This window comes from Mixophyes fleayi, chromosome 8 (genome assembly GCF_038048845.1).
Source record: "Mixophyes fleayi isolate aMixFle1 chromosome 8, aMixFle1.hap1, whole genome shotgun sequence".
In the NCBI taxonomy this organism is placed as follows: domain Eukaryota; kingdom Metazoa; phylum Chordata; class Amphibia; order Anura; family Limnodynastidae; genus Mixophyes; species Mixophyes fleayi.
In genome coordinates this window covers 96,975,826-96,997,529 of record NC_134409.1, presented here as the reverse complement: position 1 = coordinate 96,997,529, position 21,704 = coordinate 96,975,826, and the positions used below count along the sequence as shown (strand labels likewise).

The window sequence follows — 21,704 nt, the reverse complement described above, 5'->3', positions numbered from 1 at the left end:
CAATTTTTAAGAGCCAATAATTTACTAATGGGTGGAGTCACTGTTGTATTGGCTAGAGATTTTCGACAAACATTGCAGATGTATTGTATAAGCGTCTACAATTTCCAGTTCGTTTAGCTTTTGCCATGTCTATCAATAAGGCCCAAAGACAATCTTTACATGTAGCTGGAGTCAATTTGGAATCACCTTGCTTTTCTCATGGACAATTTTACGTTGTGTGCTCAAGAGTTGGCTCACCAAGAAATTTGTATGTATTTGCCCCAAATGAAGAAACGAGAAATATAGTTTATCAAGCTGTTTTGAAGTAATTGTTTATCGCTTCGTTCCATCATATACAGTTCAAATACAGTTTGACATTTTCACTTTTCACCTTCTACTGGTCCAATTTTAACATAATATTTACATGTATGTTTAATATTTAGATTGATTTTTGTAAATAAACATTCTTTAAATCCCGGGCAACGCCGGGTATTCTGCTAGTGTATTAATAAATGATAACTATAATCTGATTGGTTGCTATAGGCAACTTCTCCACTTTTTTAAACCCGCAGTTTAGTAAATATACCACTGAATTTAAGGCAGCACAATGGCCCTCAGCACTCCAACTCTATTTAATGATTCTTTTTTCAATAGTTTAAGACATAATGAAACATTCCAATACTACCAAAAATAGTGAGTTGAAAACGGGACATCGGGAAACCAGCCAGAGAACCTTAGCCCTTTCCCATCAGTGACATAGACATGTCAACTTAATCATCTCATCAAGGGTGAGGAGCCTGCAGTGGATTAGGGCACCCACAGAGTTTCCATCTAAAAACTTTGCTGTACCTTGAAAATGATTTTACTAAGAGGTGGGGATAGAGGATATTTCCACTGTTGGTCAATAGCCACCCCAGCAGTTATAAAATGTTACCCAAAACATTTTCATATCCACAATGTGGTATGTGAGGGGAGAAGTGTTGTAGGAGTGCCAATTTGGCTGAGAGGGGAACAGAGAAGTTGATTACTTTGCTGGCCAAGGTGAAAACTTCACAACAGAAAGTCTGTAGCACAGGACATAACCAAACATTTGAAACATGTCACCTTCCATAGAACATAACCTCCAGCAAAACTTTAGTTGGAATGCTACATCCTATGTAACTTTACCGATATGAGCTATAACCTATTAATGAGCTTTATAAGCATTTACGAAAGGTTGAGGCATTGGGATATAAAGAAAGCATTCTGGAATATATGCTCCCACTCAGCAAGAAAGAGTTACTACGGAGGTTTGTTTCAGTTGTACCTGTGAATTCTGTGGGTCATCCACAGTCAGATTTATACGAAGGTTATACTTGCTCTACCATTACCCTTTGTTAGCTTAAAAAAATAAGTGGGGGAGGGGTTGGACCTATGAGAGATGTTTGCGAGACAAAGAGATACAGTTCCTAATTTGACAATATTAAAAATTGTGGTGCGATAGCTGATAGTGCTCCTGGAGGTGGGCAAAGGAAAGCGGACCCTCAATATCAAATAGATTGTTCACAGGCAGGATGCTCTTAGCAATCCAGGAGAAAAGATTAAAGGTTAGTAGGAATCAATAAATCGTCCTCTTTAGCGCAAACTTTATCCCACCAGTGATTCCCTAGTCAGAATGGGCAGGTTGTCAGCGGATGGTCTCTAGGCAGCAGGGATCCACAATAGGTCTGCCAGGGGAAAACTAGGGTTAAGTGCCCTTTCCAGGTCTACCCAAGGCTTTAGAAGAGGTGGGAGAGACCAATCTCTCAGGTATGAGAGAAGACATGCCTAGTATTGGATAAGATTTGGTAAAGCAAGGCCACCCTTATTTTAACTTAAGAGTCATACGCAGGGGTTTATTTTTCCAAACGTAGGCCTTTATAACGGCCGATAAGCCGAGCAGGGAGACGGAACGGAAGCAAGCGAAAAATATACTTTTTCATTGGTAAAAGCATCATCTTGAAAACCATTATTCTGCCCAACCAGGAGACCTAGTAACACATCCAAGAATTGGTAAGAATAGTGAGTTGTAGTAAAAGTAGGGAGAAGTTAAAGTCTTAAAAAGGTAACCACACAAGGAGTGATTTGTATGCCAGATAGAGAATGGCAGAAGTTTTCCAGGAATAATGAAACTTGTTTTACGATACATCAGTTTTCCATGTAGGATATTGATCGAAACAGCATCAGACTTGGAAGTATTTAGCCCTATTATAAAGAGCTAGAATTGCCTGGATGTGCACCAGCGAGATCTCCGGAACAGAAAAGAAAAGCAGCATGTCATCCGCAAAGAGAGACAGCTTATGGGAGTCGTTTTTAAAGAGGATTCCCCCACTGGCATGGGATGTTCTAATCTGTTCAGCCACTGGTTATTACACTTCATTTCTAATGTAGAATTCACTGCTCATTTTAAATCAAAAGTGAAAATTGTATTGTGTTTGCATGTGCCAATAGATTGTATAATTATTCAAAATATTTGCAAAACTCCTAAAACTCATTAGAATGTTTGATCCCAGTGCCTGCTGTTTATATGGGTATGTATGTACAGCTTTCCAGTGGTTTAATTATATCTGTATTTACCACTGCCATTTGTGTGAACAGAAAACTGGTGCTGGAACAGTTTATCACAGTATCTGCAGAGTGCTTTTCTTGCCACTTGGTTGATGCTTTAAAAAGTGCTTGTCTGAATAAGAACAATAAACATGAGATCATTAAGGCACATTTTGAAACTATGGATTCCCATATACCACATCAAGGTCACCTCATTCAGATGGGTACCTACACTGTATTGTCAGTCACAACAGTTTTGCATCTTCTAATATAGCACTGAGGGGTACACCTGACTTTACTGAAGCCAGAATGGGGGGAGATGATGTGGGCACTAACCGCCTCCCTGCCACTCTGGACTAAACACTTTCAGTAGTGTAGGGTCTGGTAATCACTGAGAGCACCTTATTTGAAAGCGTGGCCTACCCTCATTTAAATGTGGGGGCCCATGAGTTGCTATGTGAATGGGTGAGATCTGTTTATTACAACACCCTTCCCCTAATGTTATTGTCTGGTAATTATCAATCACTACTAAAGGGCAATATCATTTGAAAGAAGGGAATTCCCTCTTTCAAATAAGGATGCTCCTAATTTTTGTGAAGCCATGATGGGGGAGATATGTGCCCTCCACCCCTGTAACTGGACTTAGTTAATTCTGTAGTGTAGGGTATATTTGCTTGCTCTCCCAGGAGTCCAGGATATCTACTCAGAATTCAGGAGTTTCCTGAATATTCCAGGAGAGTTAGCAAGTATGGATAATAACTATGAAGGGGACTCCCCTCTTTCAAACGAGGGTACCCCTGAATGTCTAGATGGCAGGATTGGAGAGGTAGAGAACTTTTATCACCATCTCTCCATTCTTTGGCTCGTCTTTATTTTTCTGTAGGCAGTGTGAGGGAAACGTGGCTTAATGACATCATTAGGATTATCATGCTTATGATAACATTAAGCCCCACCCCTTCCCATTGACCACAAAAAAGGGAATTAGCTGTGGAGCACAAGTAAAATTATACTTAACTTCTTTGAACTCCCTATGTGCTACGGACGAGTCCCACTGGTTCTTAGCACTGAAGAGGTTAAAGGGGAAGCCACAGACTTTTAAAAGGTTCTTGGTGTGAGAAGCAAGCTGAACACCCTCATGAATTGTTTAAGAAGTCCATTCTTTAAAGGATGTGAATTAGTGTGTATATAATTGTTTCACTTAGATTTAATATTACAAAACATACTAGGGTTAAAAACAAATTTTATTCAGGATATTTTTAATGAAAGTTTCAGATTCATTTTTGGTATCACAAAGACATTCTGTGGTCTCAACGCCAATCCTCAAGTATCCCAAACAGGTCACGTTTTTAGCATTTACTTTTGTGGCGGTTTTGTTATGTTTTTTTTATTATTTGTGGTTGTTTTTATAAATGACAATATTGACACGTAATGTTCTTGGCCAAACCTCCAAGGAACGGTGCCCAGAGTTATAAATGATGAAAGTAGTATCACATTGTAGAAAAATCTTTGGTTAACAAAGACATTGTTATCAAAAAAATAAACAGATATAGTCTGTGTGATCACATTTCACTCCAGCAGCACAGATGCACTCAAAGGATTAATACCTGAATTGAAGTAAGCAGACTATACAGAAAACACACACACACACACCTGTTCTTCTGGCAAATGATCTAAGATTACAGGACGAATACAAAAGTTTATGTCTGCATATAAAACATCCCATTTTCTCCCAGCATCCAGGGACCTGCACAATATAGTAGTCAGTTTCAACATAAATGCCATTTAAAATTAAATTGATCGTGTGTAATACTCACAGGCATAGAAATTTTGGTCAGTGCATACTCTGTCCTATACACAAAATAGTCATAGGGAATGGTCAGTGAACACACTATATAGGAATGCTGTTCTGTAAACACAATTGAAGTGTATAAATGGTAACTTCTCTTGTATAGAATAAGCAATAGAGGAAAATCACAAAGCACCTCGCTCACTGTTCCATATCATTAAAAGGACTCTTGCAGTAAACCTTTCTGATAACCATCATGCTTACAATGTAAACTAATTAATTATCTATGCATAAAATAAATAACTTTACTGCATGTACATGTGCCAGATCCAGTCTACCTCAAATACGCAAATCTGCTATTATCGTTTATTTGTATACAAAGTTATCATACATGATGACCCATAGAGAAAGGACTTGTCATCGCATTCCCAAATTGTGCATGCTACACGCCTGTCCAGCTCTTAAATGGTTAATATATGAACACAGCCGTCCTCCTCACCCCTCTTCAGTTACCTGCATCATGATACTGGAACAGCTTCTCTTGTCATACACATATTGTACACAGTCCCTGGAGCCTTTTAAACACGAGGTCACACCCCCTTATTCCTCATTTGTCACAGAACTGCTCTATGAAAAGAATAGGAAATCCCCATTGGGCTTGCAGTCTGTTTCATGGAGATGCTCAATGACCTGAAACATAGTGATGTTTATGATAAAATGACTCAGACCTCAAGCACAAAATAAAAATACTTAAGAAAATGTTATCATTATATTCTCTGTTGTAAATCTAAAACAATACCAATAATATAAAAATGATTCCTGAATTCCTCCCTTCCCAGTTTTGTGCATCCTTGTGGAGTGGTTCTAAAGTCACAATAAAATGCTTTATCATTGTATTGTTATAATCCATGGAAGATTGGGTTGCTGTTGGCACATCTTGTAAAGTCTATATGGTGCCAGAGGAGAAGTGTGGAGTAAAAGTCTAATAAGATCTAGTTTCTGTTCCTTCTAGTTCTGCCAGTTTGTCTCCTACGTTGGGCTTTGCTTGTGCGTCCAGTCGACTTTACTACGGTTTGCTTTGTACCATCCTGAATCCTTGATGGGCGCTTGTTTGTTTTACATTGACTGCGAGCATGGAGAGACTTTGTGAGGCTGCAGATCCTGTGGGGACAGATTCATTTACATCAAAACCTAGCCTTTGACCACATCTCCAATAAACTAAATTGAAGCACACATACTTAGACACTTGCATACAGTTATTAAGTTAATTTCAGGTTTACTTCCCTATTAACTTATACAAAACAAAATAAAAGTAAATTAAATATTAAGTCACGTGAAATGTATAAGAGTTATTAACATACAAAGTAACTTCTGTGACTCTTGAGACATCCATAGATGCCAAACCCAAAACTGGTTTTCCATTTTGACAATATTTCTTTTTTCTTACTACCATCTGCTAAACAACCAAAATACATCATATAATGATATATTATAGCTTATTCACAAGAAAACTGCTTCAATGAGAAAACAAGATCTCAAAAAACATTGAGCAACTGATTCCAGGGATAGCTGTATGTGGTTAATTAGCACAACTGCTTGTACGCTTTTACAATCCGTCTCTGCTACTATTTAGGATCTCTTTACATGAGAGCTGACCGATAATGCATTGTACAGGTATTGGACAAAAAAAAAAGTAAAAGACCAATTTAACACAGTCATTTAATTTAGCATTGAGTCCCCACATGCACCCTAGTACTGAGACTACCAATGTCTGGAATTGGGTAGTCCCATTCTTTCACAAGAAGATCAATCATCTGGTTAATGGCTCCAGGACAACCAATAAGAGACAGATACAGATAGATAGATTTGCATTGTCACCCTGGAAGACACCCCTCCCATTAGGAAAGAAATGCTGCAACATGATCACTCAGTACCAGAAAGTGGAATACCATGGCTAGAAGTGCCTATCTATATAACCATCAGGTAATTACCTCTTTGACAGCAGTGGGTTTCCAGATTTTCTGGGTAGAGGAACCATGGATTTAAGCTGTTCCCCTTCCTGTGCCTCCTTGTCTTCTTCCTGTAGAAAAAAGTTATATATTACAGACTGTCTTAGGATTCCTATTGTACAAGGCACTTAACGCTTAAAACAGTGTTATCTTCACTTTAAAAAGAAACACATTCTAAATATATCTAATCTATATCTTAATATTTTTAGTGAAAATATAGCTGTAAAGTATTGCTGTAACTATATATTGAGAGCTTTTAGTTAATGACTGCCTATTGTTATAACTGCACTAATTAGAAGCGAGAGCCAAAACTTAGGAGCTAGGAATCTGAAAACTTTGGGATATGTAAAAAGGTATTAAAAAAAATAATATTTTGCAAAGCTCAAATAACCTGCAGAGAATTCCACAGTACAGTACAGTAGTCAGTGACCCACTTGACCACACCAGCACAGTACAGCAGCCAGTGTCTACAATTGACCTCTGCCAGCACAGCAGGCAGTTTCTCCCAACCACCGCCCCCACATAGCCAAGTCCCCCAACTATCACTAGCAGAGTATAGCAATCAGTGGGCCCTCTACCACTACAGATAATGTTCTGCACCAATGAACATACCACCACATGCTCAATACACAGAGCAGGGGACACTCATCTAAGCACTACTGCTCATAGCACTGCTTGCTTTTTTTTTTTTTTTTTTTAAATCCCACCTGGGATGCCACCAAAACTCTTGTCCACTCACTGACCATTTCTCGTCTTGACTACTGCAACCTTCTCCTTACCGGCCTTCACCGCTCCCATCTCACTCCTCTTCGATTTATATGTTCAATCTCTTCTTAATGCTGCAGCTTCCTCTCTCGCCGCTCCACATCTGCCTCCCCTCTCTGCAAGCCTTACAATAGCTGCCCTTCCCCTACAGAATAATCTTCAAACTCCTCACCCTCCTGTACAAGGCCCTCTCCCACATCACTGCTCCCTACATCTTAATACATACTCCCTCCCGCCCTCTCCGGTCGGCCAATGATAGTCACCTTTCCTCCACTCTGCTAACCACATCTCACTCCTGAATCCAAGATTTCTCTTGTGCTGCCCCCCCCGCCACTGGAACAATCTCCATCGTTTTATCAGGCTATCTATCCCTAGCCTGTATAGCTTCAAACGGTCATTGAAAACCCGCCTGTTTAGAAACGTCTACCAGTCTTCCGCTTACCCATTTTACCCATTATACCTCACCCTTCATCTCTCCCATTCTTGCTTCTTGCCCTCAGATCCCCGTACACTGGCTCACCACCATGTGTCAAACGTTTATCTGTCCCTTTCCCTTTAGATTGTAAGCTCTAGTGAGCAGGGCCCTCTTCCCTGAAGTGTCAACTTCAGTGTGTTGGTTTGCCTCCATGCCTCCTTTTCCAGTCAGGACACATTTCTCAAATGAAATTGAGACCAGTACTTGTTCAGCCCTAACTAAGCAAGAGGATGGCAAAGAATAACTCACTGGATTTGATCAAATGCAAACAAAACCCTTTTCTGTTCATGGAGTGGGCCTAAAATAAATACATCATTAGCTGAAGGTCAGCATGTGTGAATACTGCAGTTCAAAAAAGGGTTTATTTTCGTATTCACAAAACTTAAAACAGTGCTTATCCAAGTGTAAAGCACAGTGTGTATTTTCAATATACAAGCTAGGTAGCAGCTTTTGAGACATTAAAGTAGTACTATTAGTAGTGGGCTATTCCTTTAAAGGAGGGAAACACTTTGAAAAACCCTATTTATGTCCAGCCTCTCTCATGCAGTCTCTCCCGAGACTCCCACCGTTACTTGCAGTCAGACAATGCCGATCTAAAGAGTTGCTGTAGTAAATGACCGTGCACATTCAATTCGTAGCTCTATTTTGGTTTATTGAGTTAATAAGGATGGATTGAGTCCTCCTGCTCTAAAACTGCACTATCTGTGATCTCCTAAATGGCACTGTACAGATAGTGGCATAAGGTAATGGTGAGGGACCACCATCAAACTGCTAAATGAGGTGAATTGTCCACCTTAAAGGGAAATAACATTCCATATTTAACCAGTGCACATTTGTAACACTGTCCACAACACATTCCATCAATTTCAAGAGGACACAAATGGAGAGGCTTTTCTGAGCTACAAATGGAAAACATCTTACAAAACAAGAAGGTGCTTCTTCCTTTGGCAAAACACATCTCAAAACTAGAAGATAATAAAGGAAACCCGAAGTATTCATTTCTGAATAATGCTTTAGGCCGCTCCAACCTACAGCCATGGCCAAAAGTTTTGAGAATGACATAAATATTGGTTTTCACAGTTTGTTGCTTCTGTGTTTTTAGACCTTTTTGTCAGATGTTGCTATGGTAAACTTACTTTTGGCCATGACTGTACAGCATCTTGTGGCGTTTGTTTGCAGGCCCAGCCACATAGGCTTATGCCTAGGACAGCAGAAGCACAAGGGCAAGATTGTATTGACTTTTAATTTAAATTTCTTCAAAATAAATAAAAATGTATACATGACCAAAGAAAGAAACAAAATGTATATATTGTGTGCCATTGCAAATTATAATGAAAGTCTGGCAAGTGCAGGCGAGTACCTAAATAAAGCATATATTATTATTACTCATGGCAGGGCAAGGAACATGCGTACCCATGAGAGTGAGGCCATCAGAGGTTCCCAACTAGGGAAATATTCCACACTAGTGGCACTTATCACAGGCTTGAAGCAGACTTTAAACAATCCAGGCAGGCTTACCATACCTTATAAGTAAAATTAAGAATGAAGACAGGAGGTAATAGATACCACCCTGGAGGTCTTAAGCACATTCTCCTTATCATTCATGTCTAACTAAGAGATCCTCCTACCAACAGGCCTTACTTGGTCCAACTTGGAGCACATAAGGCTTGTTGGGAGGAGGCTATACAAAAAATGACTTCAGAAAAGTGAAACAGCATGTGGAGGCATACGGAGATTCAGGTAATACGTAACAATGTACTCTGCAATATGTGGTGGAAGAGTATGACTCCGTAATATGTGACTTATAATGGGGGATATATTTCTTTGGATCACAAAAAGAGAAGGGGGTGGGAGGTTATTTCTCTGCAATGTATGACTGCCAATAATTGTTTATCCATAGATATCTACTAAGATAATGCAGGAGAATGTGCCTGAGATATTGATAAGGTGGATGCAAGGACTCAATAATCCATATCCTCAATTAAATCATTTACATGAGTACTTTCCTGAATTGTGGTTTCAAGACCCAAATCAGGAAGATCAACATATACAGACGGTAAAAAAGTAGATCATGTCACAAAAGACCCCTGCTTTAAAGGAAATAAAAATGATCCCCAAGTCTTCTGTCCCTTGATTGTGTGAAAGACATAAGACCGATGTTTACAGCAATGTGTCCTCAATAAACACTTTTAGCCAGAACAGGTTTGGGGGTGATCTCCCCTGAAAAACTCATAGTTTGCAACAAATCATCCAATTTTAATACTCAATTTTCCCTCTAGGGGGCACTGCTTAACTATGGTTGCAAACAACACATATTTTAACCAATCGTAGTCATTAAAAGGTCCATTTTGATCATTAAACTATGTCAGTTATACACATCTGTGGGCAGCACAGTGGCTTAGTGGTTTGCACTTCTGCCTTACAGCACTGGGGTCGTGAGTTCAATTCCCGACCATGGCCTTATCTGTGTGGAGTTTGTATGTTCTCCCCGTGTTTGTGTGGGTTTCCCCCCACACTCCAAAAACATACTGGTAGGTTAATTGGCCGCTATTAAAATTGCCCTTAGTCTCTGTCGGTGTGTGTGTGTGTGTGTGTGTTAGGGGCTTTCGATTGTACCCCCCAATGGGGCAGGGACTGACGTGAATGAGTTTTCTGTACAGCGCTACGGAATTAGTGGAGCTATATAAATAAATAGATGATGAAGATGATTAAATTGCTCCAGTTTGAAGTATATATACTTATTACTTATTATATACTCTTCTATTTTACCATTGTTATGGTGGTGACACAGGCAGATTCAGTGATGAGGTTTTGAATTTTGCTACACACGTAGAGGAGTGAAGTGGCCCGAGCTGTGGATCATTTGGGATAGCGGGGTCAGCTGAAAGATGTAATTAAGAACATGCCCGAAAATGGTTGGATTACTCTCAATAACATAATTCATAAAATAATACGCCATTGTTTTTTGTGGCCACACACACACACACACACACACACACACACACACACACTCTGATGTGCCAATATATTTTTTTGGGAGTTTTTTAAAGGAGTGATTGTGTAAAACTTGATCCTTGTAAGTTGCATAAATATGTTTGTTACATTTCATGTCAATTAGGCAATGTAAGAGTTCTACCATGAATGCTTTCTAGCCATTTCCTGAGATTTCCATAGTGATGTAAAGGTAATACAGGATAGAAGCCTCCACATAGGCATTTCCCTATAACCAGTAGTCCACTATTTAGCACTGTCCCCAGGGCATTCCCATAAAGAAACAGAGGTGTTGCTATTTTCAGAGCTTCAATGGTCCTCTGGGGCACACTACTGGACTGGAATTGCCCACAGTACAGGAAGTAGGTGATCCCCACCTGTGTTTATACTACGTCCATCAAGCAGTCTTTCCCTTCTTCGCAGAAGGTGTCCATGATAGCAGAGAGGTGCTTCTCCAATTAAACAAGTAGAGTGGCTGACAGCTAGGCAGACTTGCTTTGTGGAAATGTACACTTTGGATTGGTTAATGTGCACACAGGGCCAGTTAGGTCACAAAAATTCAGTGTCCACTTTTTGACCTGCATCAGATCCCATGTGAACACTGTTCCAAAGATGTGGAAGGAATTGTAGCTGTCAGTAGTGGAGTTTGGAGGTAACACTCACTTTGTAACAGAGTTGCAGTGAGGGGTCAGGTTAACAGTGTATTTTACCATTATGGCTCACAGTTGAAGGTGTAAATGCTGGTCCTTTAAAAACAGTGTGTGAAAGCTGCAATGGGAAACAATATCTATATTTCAAAAGTGCTGAAGTGACAGATTACAGAAAGGTTTGCAGTTAGAAATCATTACGTTTATGTCCTGGTCTTAAAATTCTCTTTCAGCTGTTACCACACAGTCAAGCGAAATGAACCATTACTTGCCGTTTTGAACACACCACTGTGTTTTATGATATGATGGCAGATCCTCTGTTAAAATACTAGTTATTCCCATGGACATGTATTAGGAAAAAGTATTCTTATAGATAAAAGCTGTTGGCATTGTGATAACGTGTGCTATAGAATAGTTCTGATCATACCTCTCTGCTGCCAGGGGGCAGGAGACCCACGCCAGACAGGTCCAGGTCACTGATGGTTGTCACAGTTACAGTGTGATTGGGGTGATCGTAGAGAACAGACTCTGTTTTAGAGGTTACCAGCATCTCCAGTTCATCTGCTTCCTCTATAGAAAAGGCAATGACAACATTTATATGAAAAAAAATAAAAAAAATAAAAATATCGCCATAAGAAAAATATCCACTTTATTATGGCCTATACACAAAGAAAATAAAATAAATAATGATACTGAGGCTGCTATATGTAATAAAATGCATTTCCCCTCTTAATTCGTGACATTAAGATTTAATATTTCTTGTGACAATACTCAGGGGGAAAACATACAGAATATAATAAAATGATAAAAGAACAGGACTATTCATAGATAGGCTGCTGAAATAATTAAGATGTCACTGCTTATGTCAGTAAAAGATCCAAGAGTATACATGGGAATTGCACTATATTGCAACTAAAATGTGCTCAGACCACCTTCTGGTTTCTGTTCTACACAAGAATGCCAGGCCCAGCTGACATGACTGCATGTAGTTATTTCCCCAACAATGCAGCAGACTGCACTAAAAGGTTTATGTTCCTGGACAGATGAAAAAATTCCCAAAACAAAGAAGAACCTGTTGTCTGTATTGTCTTTGGTATGACATGTGACTTCCATCGTTACAGGAAACATTCTCATTGGGCTCATGTGCAGGGACTTTTTAAGGACTGACACCAGAGACAAATGCTCATATATTGTTAAAGGTCATTCTTTACTGTGGTTTTATTCTGCTACTAGACTAGCTATTAGTGTCACTAATTTCATACTGCAAGCATGGTAAGAGCATCAAATAGTATGATGAGCTTGGTTACAGGACTGGGCCCCAAGTCTTATGAGGACTTGGCACACCCCTAGTGAAGTGCCATATTATATAAACAGACAGAGCTAGATACATGGTGGTTGCCTAGGAACCTTCTTTCAATGGATCTCCAATAATTTGTTGTACATTTCTTTATTGCGTACAATCCTGCCCAGGCTACATAAAAGGAACATTAACTTTAAAATTAAGTTGGTTCATATAAAATAACTACTATTAGCATTAGCTAATATGTAGGTAATATTATGTAAATATGAGATAAGTTTAACGAGCTTATCAAAATTAAAGTTATTTTATAAGTTGTCATTGCGGTTGGGGAGATTTTCCTACACAAGCAGACTTAATGACCATAATCCCATTAAACAATGCAACTTCTGATAACAGAAAGCAGTAGTTTGCAGTCAAGTGTGCAGCATATGTATATACAACATCTACAACTCTGAAATTCTGAGATATATCTATAAATAATCTTGAGATCATTTGCAAACGACAGCTTGTTCTGTTTAGCACGCCTTTAAAATAACAAGCTGGTTTCAATGGTTTTCCGATTATTAACTTCAAGATGAATTCATACTTCACTACACAAACATTTTAGGATAAGGGGGTATACATAAATGGAAATTGTTACAGAAATTGCTCTGGAACAGCAACATTCTCAACACAGTCAAATATCAGGAAAGAAAAGTATGGAGGAAACAGTGTACCCAATTATAAAATCAACCAGGAACACATTGTGTTTGTTTGCACTAAATTATTTGAGCAGTCTTTTGATTATACCAACATTGTTTTTTCTTTGTTTGTTTTTGCAGTTTTAGAATATACTACTTCTACTGAAATATTGCTTGTTAAATCCATTACCCCTTAAAAAAATAATTACTTTGTAGCATTAGTTCTGAGCTCTCTAAAAACAAAACAGTTTAACAGTAGGAACAGAATAAAAGGTCATTCTAGTCTGCCTGCTTCTAAGGAAATTGGCAGCCAGAAAATCTACAGTGCGATACCACTAAACCTGCTTTTTTATGCCAATCTCAGACTGCAGAGTGCACATGAAATTGAGCGTTACAGCAGGTCCTGTAACATACAGGAAAAACTGGGACACATTGTGTTTGGTAATAAGATGCAGAAAGTACATTCTTTATTTTACACAAACAATATGCAATTCAAAGCAGTATTTAAAATGTAGCATATATATATATATATATATATATATATATACACACACTTCATGTTTCGAAATTGGCAATAGTGTACAAAAAAAAAAATAAACTTTGCTAGAATTTACATACTCATTACAGGTGCTGCAACTGTGGGGTTAAATTGGCTGTAATACAGAGATAAAATCACAGTAACGCCGGTACCAAAGATATTTTGGAAAAAGATGCTCTACATTCACAAAACATGTAACAGCTTCTTCTGATTGGATCCGCCACTGGCTTGTTGCTGAAATAGTGCACAAATGCGACTGTCTCCATGTTACATCCCCTTCTCATACAGTCATTATATTATTACTGTAAGGACACATAATACTGCAGTTCCTGTGTGTCCACAGAATGGTAATTTCTAAGCTGGACAAGTAAATGCTGCATCTTTGTTTGGTATAGGGAGAATGACTCCACCCCAGGACAGTAAGGATGGCGATTTCATATTGATATGGAGATTGCTTGTTTCACCAGAAGTATATCTTGTCTCATGATCAGCACCATAATTGCCTATAATTTGCATTACAAATAAATGTGCAAGGCTACAAAGGAGCTAACATCCCTAACTGAATCACCCTCTATGTATGGCATTCTGTGATCTGGACAGTACAGAATGAAACCATTATTTTTGACACTTCACTTGCAATAAGTATTAACTGTAAAAAATACATTTAAATCAGTGCACTGGCTTACATTTTTTATCATCATCAGCAGTGCAACAGCTTCTCTTACTAAGCTATGTTTGACTATATCAAGGTATTCACTACACATAAGCTAAATAACTGATTTAAGGAAAAAAAATTACCCTCTAATTACTCCCTTGGCCAGACAAAACTGCCCCCATCTCACATGTATAGGTGTATGTATGAGCAAGAGACTGACCTTCTAGTCTTCTGATACCTCTTGTTCCATGAAAGATCATGGTGTACTTTGACAGTGTATTTACCCTTACCACATGGGAGACAGCATCTACCCCTTTGTGTTACGGTAAGAAAAATATAACAATTATAGAAAAAAAAAAGGAAAAAAAACTGTGGTTCTGATGATGAGAAACAAAAATAAATGGGGAAAAAACCAAACACTTTATTGTGACCCATATAGCACACAAAATATCTAATAAAAAGGACATGTGTTATCCATTTAATTGTATGGATGACATATCATGTGGGTATTTGAAAGACTTTAAACTTATGTCTAGAGGCATTTATGTAGGACACACAAATGTCATTTGTTTATTGAATGTGTATTTTTCATACCAGTTTTCAGGAAAATGTACAGGTTTTTAGGAACACAATGAATTTTAATCTGCAACCTATTTTATTGGTGCCTGTAAAAGGTAAAAACTGACCCAGATTTAAATGGCTGTTCATTTTTCCCCAGAAGAGGAGTGGCAGGGAGTATGACATCTCTAATGGAATTCCGCAGTTATAATGACAACTGCACAATCAGGCATACTATACAGAGTGACCATTCACTTTTGGCCAATATAACTACTTTTTAAATCCTTATTTCTAGGAGCATATTTCACCCATGCCAGAGTACAACATTCTATACAACCCTTTGTGAATTTTAGATATAATTATAGTTATCAAATGTTGCAGTGAAATATTTTTTGTTGTAAAGTTTATTATAAGTGGACTCAAATTTTGCAGTACCTGTTTGGTAGGAGTCCCTCTCCTGAGACCTCCTCATTTTTAGCTGTGGGGACCCCTGATGAAAACCCAGTATACAGCGCAGACAACATCTAATAGTTATGTCAGTTCAGCCTGCCAACATCCTAACATCTGAAAGTCCTTGCACATTTAATACCATTACTAGACTTTCAGGCTATTATACTGGTACTGATGAAGGTAAGTCTAATATAAAAATATATAAAAAGTGTCGTTGCCCTTCATGATAAAAATAAATTTAAGCCCCCCCCCCCCCCGAAATTGGACAACCCTTTTAAGCCCTGGCAACACTGGTAAGCTTATACTCTAAACTACAATTAGCAACCGTTTAACAATTATTCCAAAGACAATCTAGATAGATAGCAGACAGATGAAGCTCCTTACCTAAAGCTTCTTCTCTCTCTTTCAGCATCTTCATGTATTCTTTGTGCCTCTATAGGGGAGAAAAGTATCTTGTTGACAGCGGAACCAAATACAACATGTCTGAACGATACCTATCTCACTGAGAGTATTAGATGCTCCCTTGACATTGGTGTACACAGGCATTTAAAAAACACAATAGTTTATTTCCCAGACATCTACCATTTCTGAGCTTTCTACATTACTTTACAACGCTCCTTTCAGATAGTCAGATGTCCATGTTAACGATGTATTGAAGCCCTGCTTAAACCATCACATTGTAAAGGTGGCCTTTAGTTAATATGCATTTACCTCATCTCTCATCTTCTTCTGCTCTTGTTTAATTTTGCGTTTGATCTCCTCCACAGCAGCTTTTCTCCTCTGTAATTTGCGCTTATGAAACCCGGTCAAATATTCCCTACAAGCAGATTGATAAGATCTGTGAATGGTTCCTCTAATCAACACACACGATTTTATTTACTACTATAGGAGCAAACCTACAGTAACCATTTGCTTTCATTAATATGTCTGCACTAAAACGGGCACAGCTACTTACAGGCTGGTTGCGATTGTTACAGCACAACTAGTTACAGGCTGGTTGCTATTGTTACAGGACAGCTAGTTGTAGGCTGGCTGCTATTGTTACAGGACAGCTAGTTGTAGGCTGGCTGCTATTGTTACAGGACAGCTAGTTGTAGGATGGCTGCTATTGTTACAGCACAGCTAGTTGTAGGCTGGTTGCTATTGTTACAGGACAGCTAGTTGCAGGCTGGTTGTTATTGTTACAGTACATTTGCACCTACATTAACCTTTCACAGCAATTATTTTTCTGCAGGTAGATAAACATTGGTCATGAAACTTGCATATGTACATGAAATGAGCAACAACTGGGTTCTTACATCTTGTAGTTTACAGCAGGACTAAGCCGACATGTACAAAAGAACTACTATTTAGTTACAAATATCATAAACATAGGGCATTTCTGGAGATGTTATTTTGGACCTGATTTATGGTTTGGCGCATTTCACAGCCAGAACGTATGTGTAAAAATTGATTACAAAAATTGCAGTCTTTAGTATGAATGTGAAGTTGTACGTATCTCAAGATACACCCAAAGTAACACACAACAGTGTTTCTACATCAGGCAAACAAATGTGTATATTTACATACAAGTATAGCATAGAGACTAGAGAAGTGGACTGACAGTTAACTATAAATGCAGAAGGCTTATTATCCTATTCGTACAAAATAAAATAATATAATGGAATTTTATATACACAAGAGCATAGTGCATTTAATAGTGTTATTAATAAATGCAGAAGTCATATTTTCAAATAATATGTAATGAAATACAAACAACCCCAAACACTGCTTACTGCTGTATCACCTAATGGTGTCTAATTGGAAACCAATAATAAATTTGAATAGAAAGACGCAACATTATGTCAATGAAATCAGTGTTATCAACTGGAGGATTGATGCACAAGCAGCCAATCAGATGCGGCTACGTAGCGCTGCAGGTGTCATCATTTTACATCTTTACACACCTCCTAAGAAACGTATCTGGAGATACTTCGAAGTCAAAATAAGTTACACGACCAGGAAGCATGATACACTTACATGTACAAATCTTTACTTTACTAAACTTAAACTTGCCTGCACTATTCCACCTCTGCAGGCATAGAGGCAGCAAGTCTAAGATACCCTCAAGCCTAAGTACATATGTATTTTTACAAAATGTATTTACAATCAGCCTTAAATTAGGCTCTTTATGTGCAAGTTACAGTCCTCTCAGTCTGTTGCACTTTGGGGGAGATTCAATTCCCATTGTTGTTCTTTAGAACAATGCTGGGTGCGCATCATAACCGTAATAGATGCGCATCATTACAGTTAGTACAGTAATTTCAACAGTGATTTTTGCTCCCTGAGCCATGATCAGAAATCAGTGTTAAAATTACCGTACCAACGATAATGGTACACGCCCGTGCTGTTGAACCTCCCCCCTCGACTGAGATTTGTAGTAATATTATTCTGTGATTTCTTGCTAGTAACTCATGTAATAAAAAATGTGGCATGCATATACATACATTACTTTTGTCATTCTTTCTTACTGCACATTCTGGGATTTACCACTTACTTTCTCTTTTCCTCATCAAATACCAGCTCACGTCGACTTGCAGGTATTTTCTGTTTTCTTTTCCCCATTTTCCTACAGATTGAGCTAAATTACAAGTTCTACTTCCTGATAAGGGTTTCTAGAAACATTAAAATACATAAAAGAAACAAAATTGAAAAAACATAAATATAAGCAAAGAATCCTGCATCCCTGGAAGGGAAAAAAAAAAAGGTTATTGTAATGACAAAATCCCACAACAAAGGAAGTTATTGGTTTTCACATTAGACCTAACTTTATTTAGTTAGTTGACTGTTGCTAATTTTTATAATAACATTCTATTTCTATTTTCTGGATTTCCATACTGCTCCTGTGGCTGGCTCTCTTGATTATAATGTGTTACACATTACTGCACATTATAGTGAACCTAAATATCAAATGCAAATAATGAAGCAGGGAAGCTAAAGGAGTCTTATAGAGATCCTGCAAGACAATCGAATGGTCTCCATGTTGCTGTAACGCTTCTGGCTCCAGTTGTATGCAGAGCTAGGCTCAGCTCACACATTGACTGAATCACCAGATAAGTTAACTAACTTAATAAAGACATCCTTATTATGGTAGTGCAAAAATTAACTGTGTGGAGAAGATCTTTAAATATGTGTTACCTATGCATTCAATAAAAAGCACACAAGAGATGCTCAATAGAGAGAACATATTGGTGGGGGTTGCTGTCAGTGAGCACATATTTCTCTAACGTGTATGGTGTAAAACAACAAATTCAGGAGGTTAGTTGGCTAAAATTAAAGAGATGCAATCAAGGAATGTGAACAACTACATATAGATTTGCACATTGGATGAACTTGGATTAAAGCTAGAGTTGTCCTTTAAGGTTTAAGGATACAGAAACCACAAGATATCCTGGATCATGATATGATGTTACTTACACATTGTTGCCGACAGAAGTTATATTAGGCAAACATATTCAGATATATTAAACAAACTATATACATTTTAAATGTATCCTTCTGTATCCACTGCTAGCCTAATGCAGTTTTCTATTTATAACCAACAGTCCTTGATTTAAACATTTGTTTCAATAGCCAGATTGTGCTAATAAATTAAAACACTAAATGGACGAGAACCGTATAAGTTTGAACAAGTATCTGCACAATAACACTGCTTACATTTTATACAGTATAGGCAACATGCCTCTCCTTAACAGCTGTGGGATTACAGAGCCCAGGCACGCTGACACTTGTAATTCAACAAATGTAGGACCCCCTACAATTCAGATATAAAAATAATAATCGTAAGTTTGGGCAAGATCAACGAGACACACACAAAATAAATACAAATAAGCTGCTATCACTCACGTTAGTACGTCCCCTAGAAGCGCACAGGGGATCACACATGCGCTTCCACCTACTTCTAAGTTCCTTGCTTCACTTTGATGACGTCAAACTTTAGCGCCGAAGCCGCACGAGAGAGGGTTATCCTGCACCCAGATTGTCCATATATTTAGTAAAATGAGTTCTGTGCTACACAAGACAATGTCAAGGTAGTAATTATTGAACTACAAGAAAAGGTTATTTTCCGTTTCAAGGGATTAAGATCCCCACATTTGTACTCCCAAATGGGCGATAACAATCGTCCATCTTTCTACACTCATCTAAGAGTTGGCTATATGCTTATCATAGCGCTTTGTAGCTAACTGTTCCTAATTTAAAGGGACAGTATAATGTCTCATTTTTTTTCTTTAGGGTTGATCTCCTGGCAATAAATGTTGATGTTCAGTATTTTTTACATGTTAAGAGTTGAATAAGTGCGTACATTGAAAGCAGTAGTGCTGGAAAAACAAGGTGTGTTATTTATTTATTTTTTAAATAAAATTTTATTAAGATTTTTCAGAATAAATGAATGGAAAAAGAGAGAAGGAGGCAGGGGCAGTAGGGAGTGTTAGTACAGGGAAGATATTCAGTAGAGGAGATCAAGTCCTCTAAGCATTTACTGGGAACTCAGGAAATAAGCAGGCTATAAAGAAGAGAAATAATTACACCAGGACTGCCAGGTTGATTGAAACTGGTTGGGCCGATCATTTATGATACTAGTTATATATGCTCTAGTTTGTGGATCTGCCAAATATTGTTAATTAGAGCTGGGAAAGTTGGGGGATCTGGCTGCTTTGTGTGCTATTATTTTTTTAAATAAATCTTTATGGCAGAATATATGATTCATTTTGGTATTTACCATTTTCCTTTGGTTTGATTCTTCTGGATGCTATTAATGATTTATAATTCTGCGCTATGTAATGTAAGATCCCCCCTCCCTCTGCCTTCACATGACATGCTCAGAGCATGTGTCAGCTGTATTTTTTTTGCAACCTCTAAAGTTCTTAAGGTAGAAAGACAGCAATGACAAATAACTATCAGATATGTGCTTAAATGTTACTTAGAGGCCTATTTAATAATTAACATGTTTTTGCCCCGTTAATTATCATCTGTCATCACAAAGATGACAGATGACATTTCATAGCAATTTAATAAACAAGTCCTGTCAGAACAGAGTGTCCGATAGGAGGCTGTCCCGGCAATGTCTGTTTACTACTGAAGACTCTGGTTCTGACCTGGTGTCTTAACTGCACATGTGCATATACCATTTGCGGAATCCAGCGCAGGCAAGAGCAGCTGGATCCGAAGATTCCTCTCCTGTGATGCTCTCTCAATAGGATTCATATGCCATTTTTAGATGGCATATGGTTTGTATGCTGACTGTCGCTCTGCTGAATTTGTGGTGCCCTAAAAATAAACATTGATGATGAGAATAAGTCTGTATATCATGAACATAAGTATATTATGTAAGTATATGTAATGGGCATTGGACTGAATGTGGTGGACATAAGGGGCAGATGAGTCTGATATACACAGTATTTACCTTTTCACAATTTCATAGATGCTAAATGGTTTTTGATTTGTTGTACCCTAAGTCCATTTTTTGCTGTGGCACCTAAGCATAGCATGAGTATTGTTATTTTTGTCCTTTATTTATATAGTACTTACTTAAGTTGTGCAGTACAGAGAATTTATTTATTCAGATCAACCCTGCCACAATGTCGCATTATCAGTTCCTTGTTGCAGCACGCTTTTTGGCCTTCATCATATAGATCAAAAATAATTTATCCAAGTCTATGATGTAAGCTTGGATCCTTAAAGATCCTTGGGTCTTTCTCCTTTCCTATCCCCATCAGAACCTATTTAGGCAATCAAAAAAACTTCTCTCACACATGCTGCCAAATCAGTGATCTTGTCCCACTGGAAGCAGGTGGATGCACCTTCTCTTTCTTCAGTTAAAAATCATATCTGGTATGTTGCATGCATGAAAAAGATTGCTTCCTACCTCCACGATAGGCTGGAACTCTTTACCCAAGTTTGCTCCCCTGGTTCTAGAGAAATCTGGCAACAACCTGCCCACACCTAGAGCTTGCCCACTACACACTTAAGCTGGGTACACACTACAGAATTTTCCTCCAACTTTTTATGCCGATCGATTTACATGTGGTCGATGGTCCAATCGCTCAGTCCATGGCCTGCATACACACTGGCCTTGTTTAAGCCTTGTTTAAGACGATAAAGGGAAGAGCAGACGCCCCTTTAACAACTTTTTACAGCCATGTTGTCGTGAGCAATAATTTTAATTTCGTACACACTGAAGCATCATTTGCGGGGCATGTAGCGATATACCAAAGACATTAGCATAAAGGGGCAGAGCTTTCACTATAGTTAACACCCAAACCCGCA

The 21,704-nt window shown here is 38.3% G+C and overlaps 1 protein-coding gene across 2 annotated transcripts; it reads right to left on the bottom strand.

Annotated features, from left to right (window-relative positions):
• Positions 1-3,767: 3,767 nt before the first annotated feature.
• Positions 3,768-19,376, bottom strand: NOL12 (nucleolar protein 12). Of its 2 annotated transcripts, none has more exons than XM_075182929.1 (7): positions 19,284-19,376; positions 17,935-18,052; positions 16,110-16,215; positions 15,783-15,831; positions 11,645-11,787; positions 6,322-6,410; positions 3,768-5,491 (listed from the first exon to the last, which is right to left on the bottom strand). In XM_075182929.1, the coding sequence occupies exons 2-7, from the start codon at positions 18,000-18,002 to the stop codon at positions 5,323-5,325; spliced, it is 624 nt and encodes a 207-aa protein (XP_075039030.1). In that variant the 5' UTR covers positions 18,003-18,052; positions 19,284-19,376; the 3' UTR covers positions 3,768-5,322. The 2 variants fall into 2 exon arrangements, with proteins under 2 accessions (XP_075039030.1, XP_075039031.1); XM_075182930.1 differs by lacking the exon at positions 19,284-19,376 and adding an exon at positions 19,095-19,207.
• Positions 19,377-21,704: the final 2,328 nt, after the last annotated feature.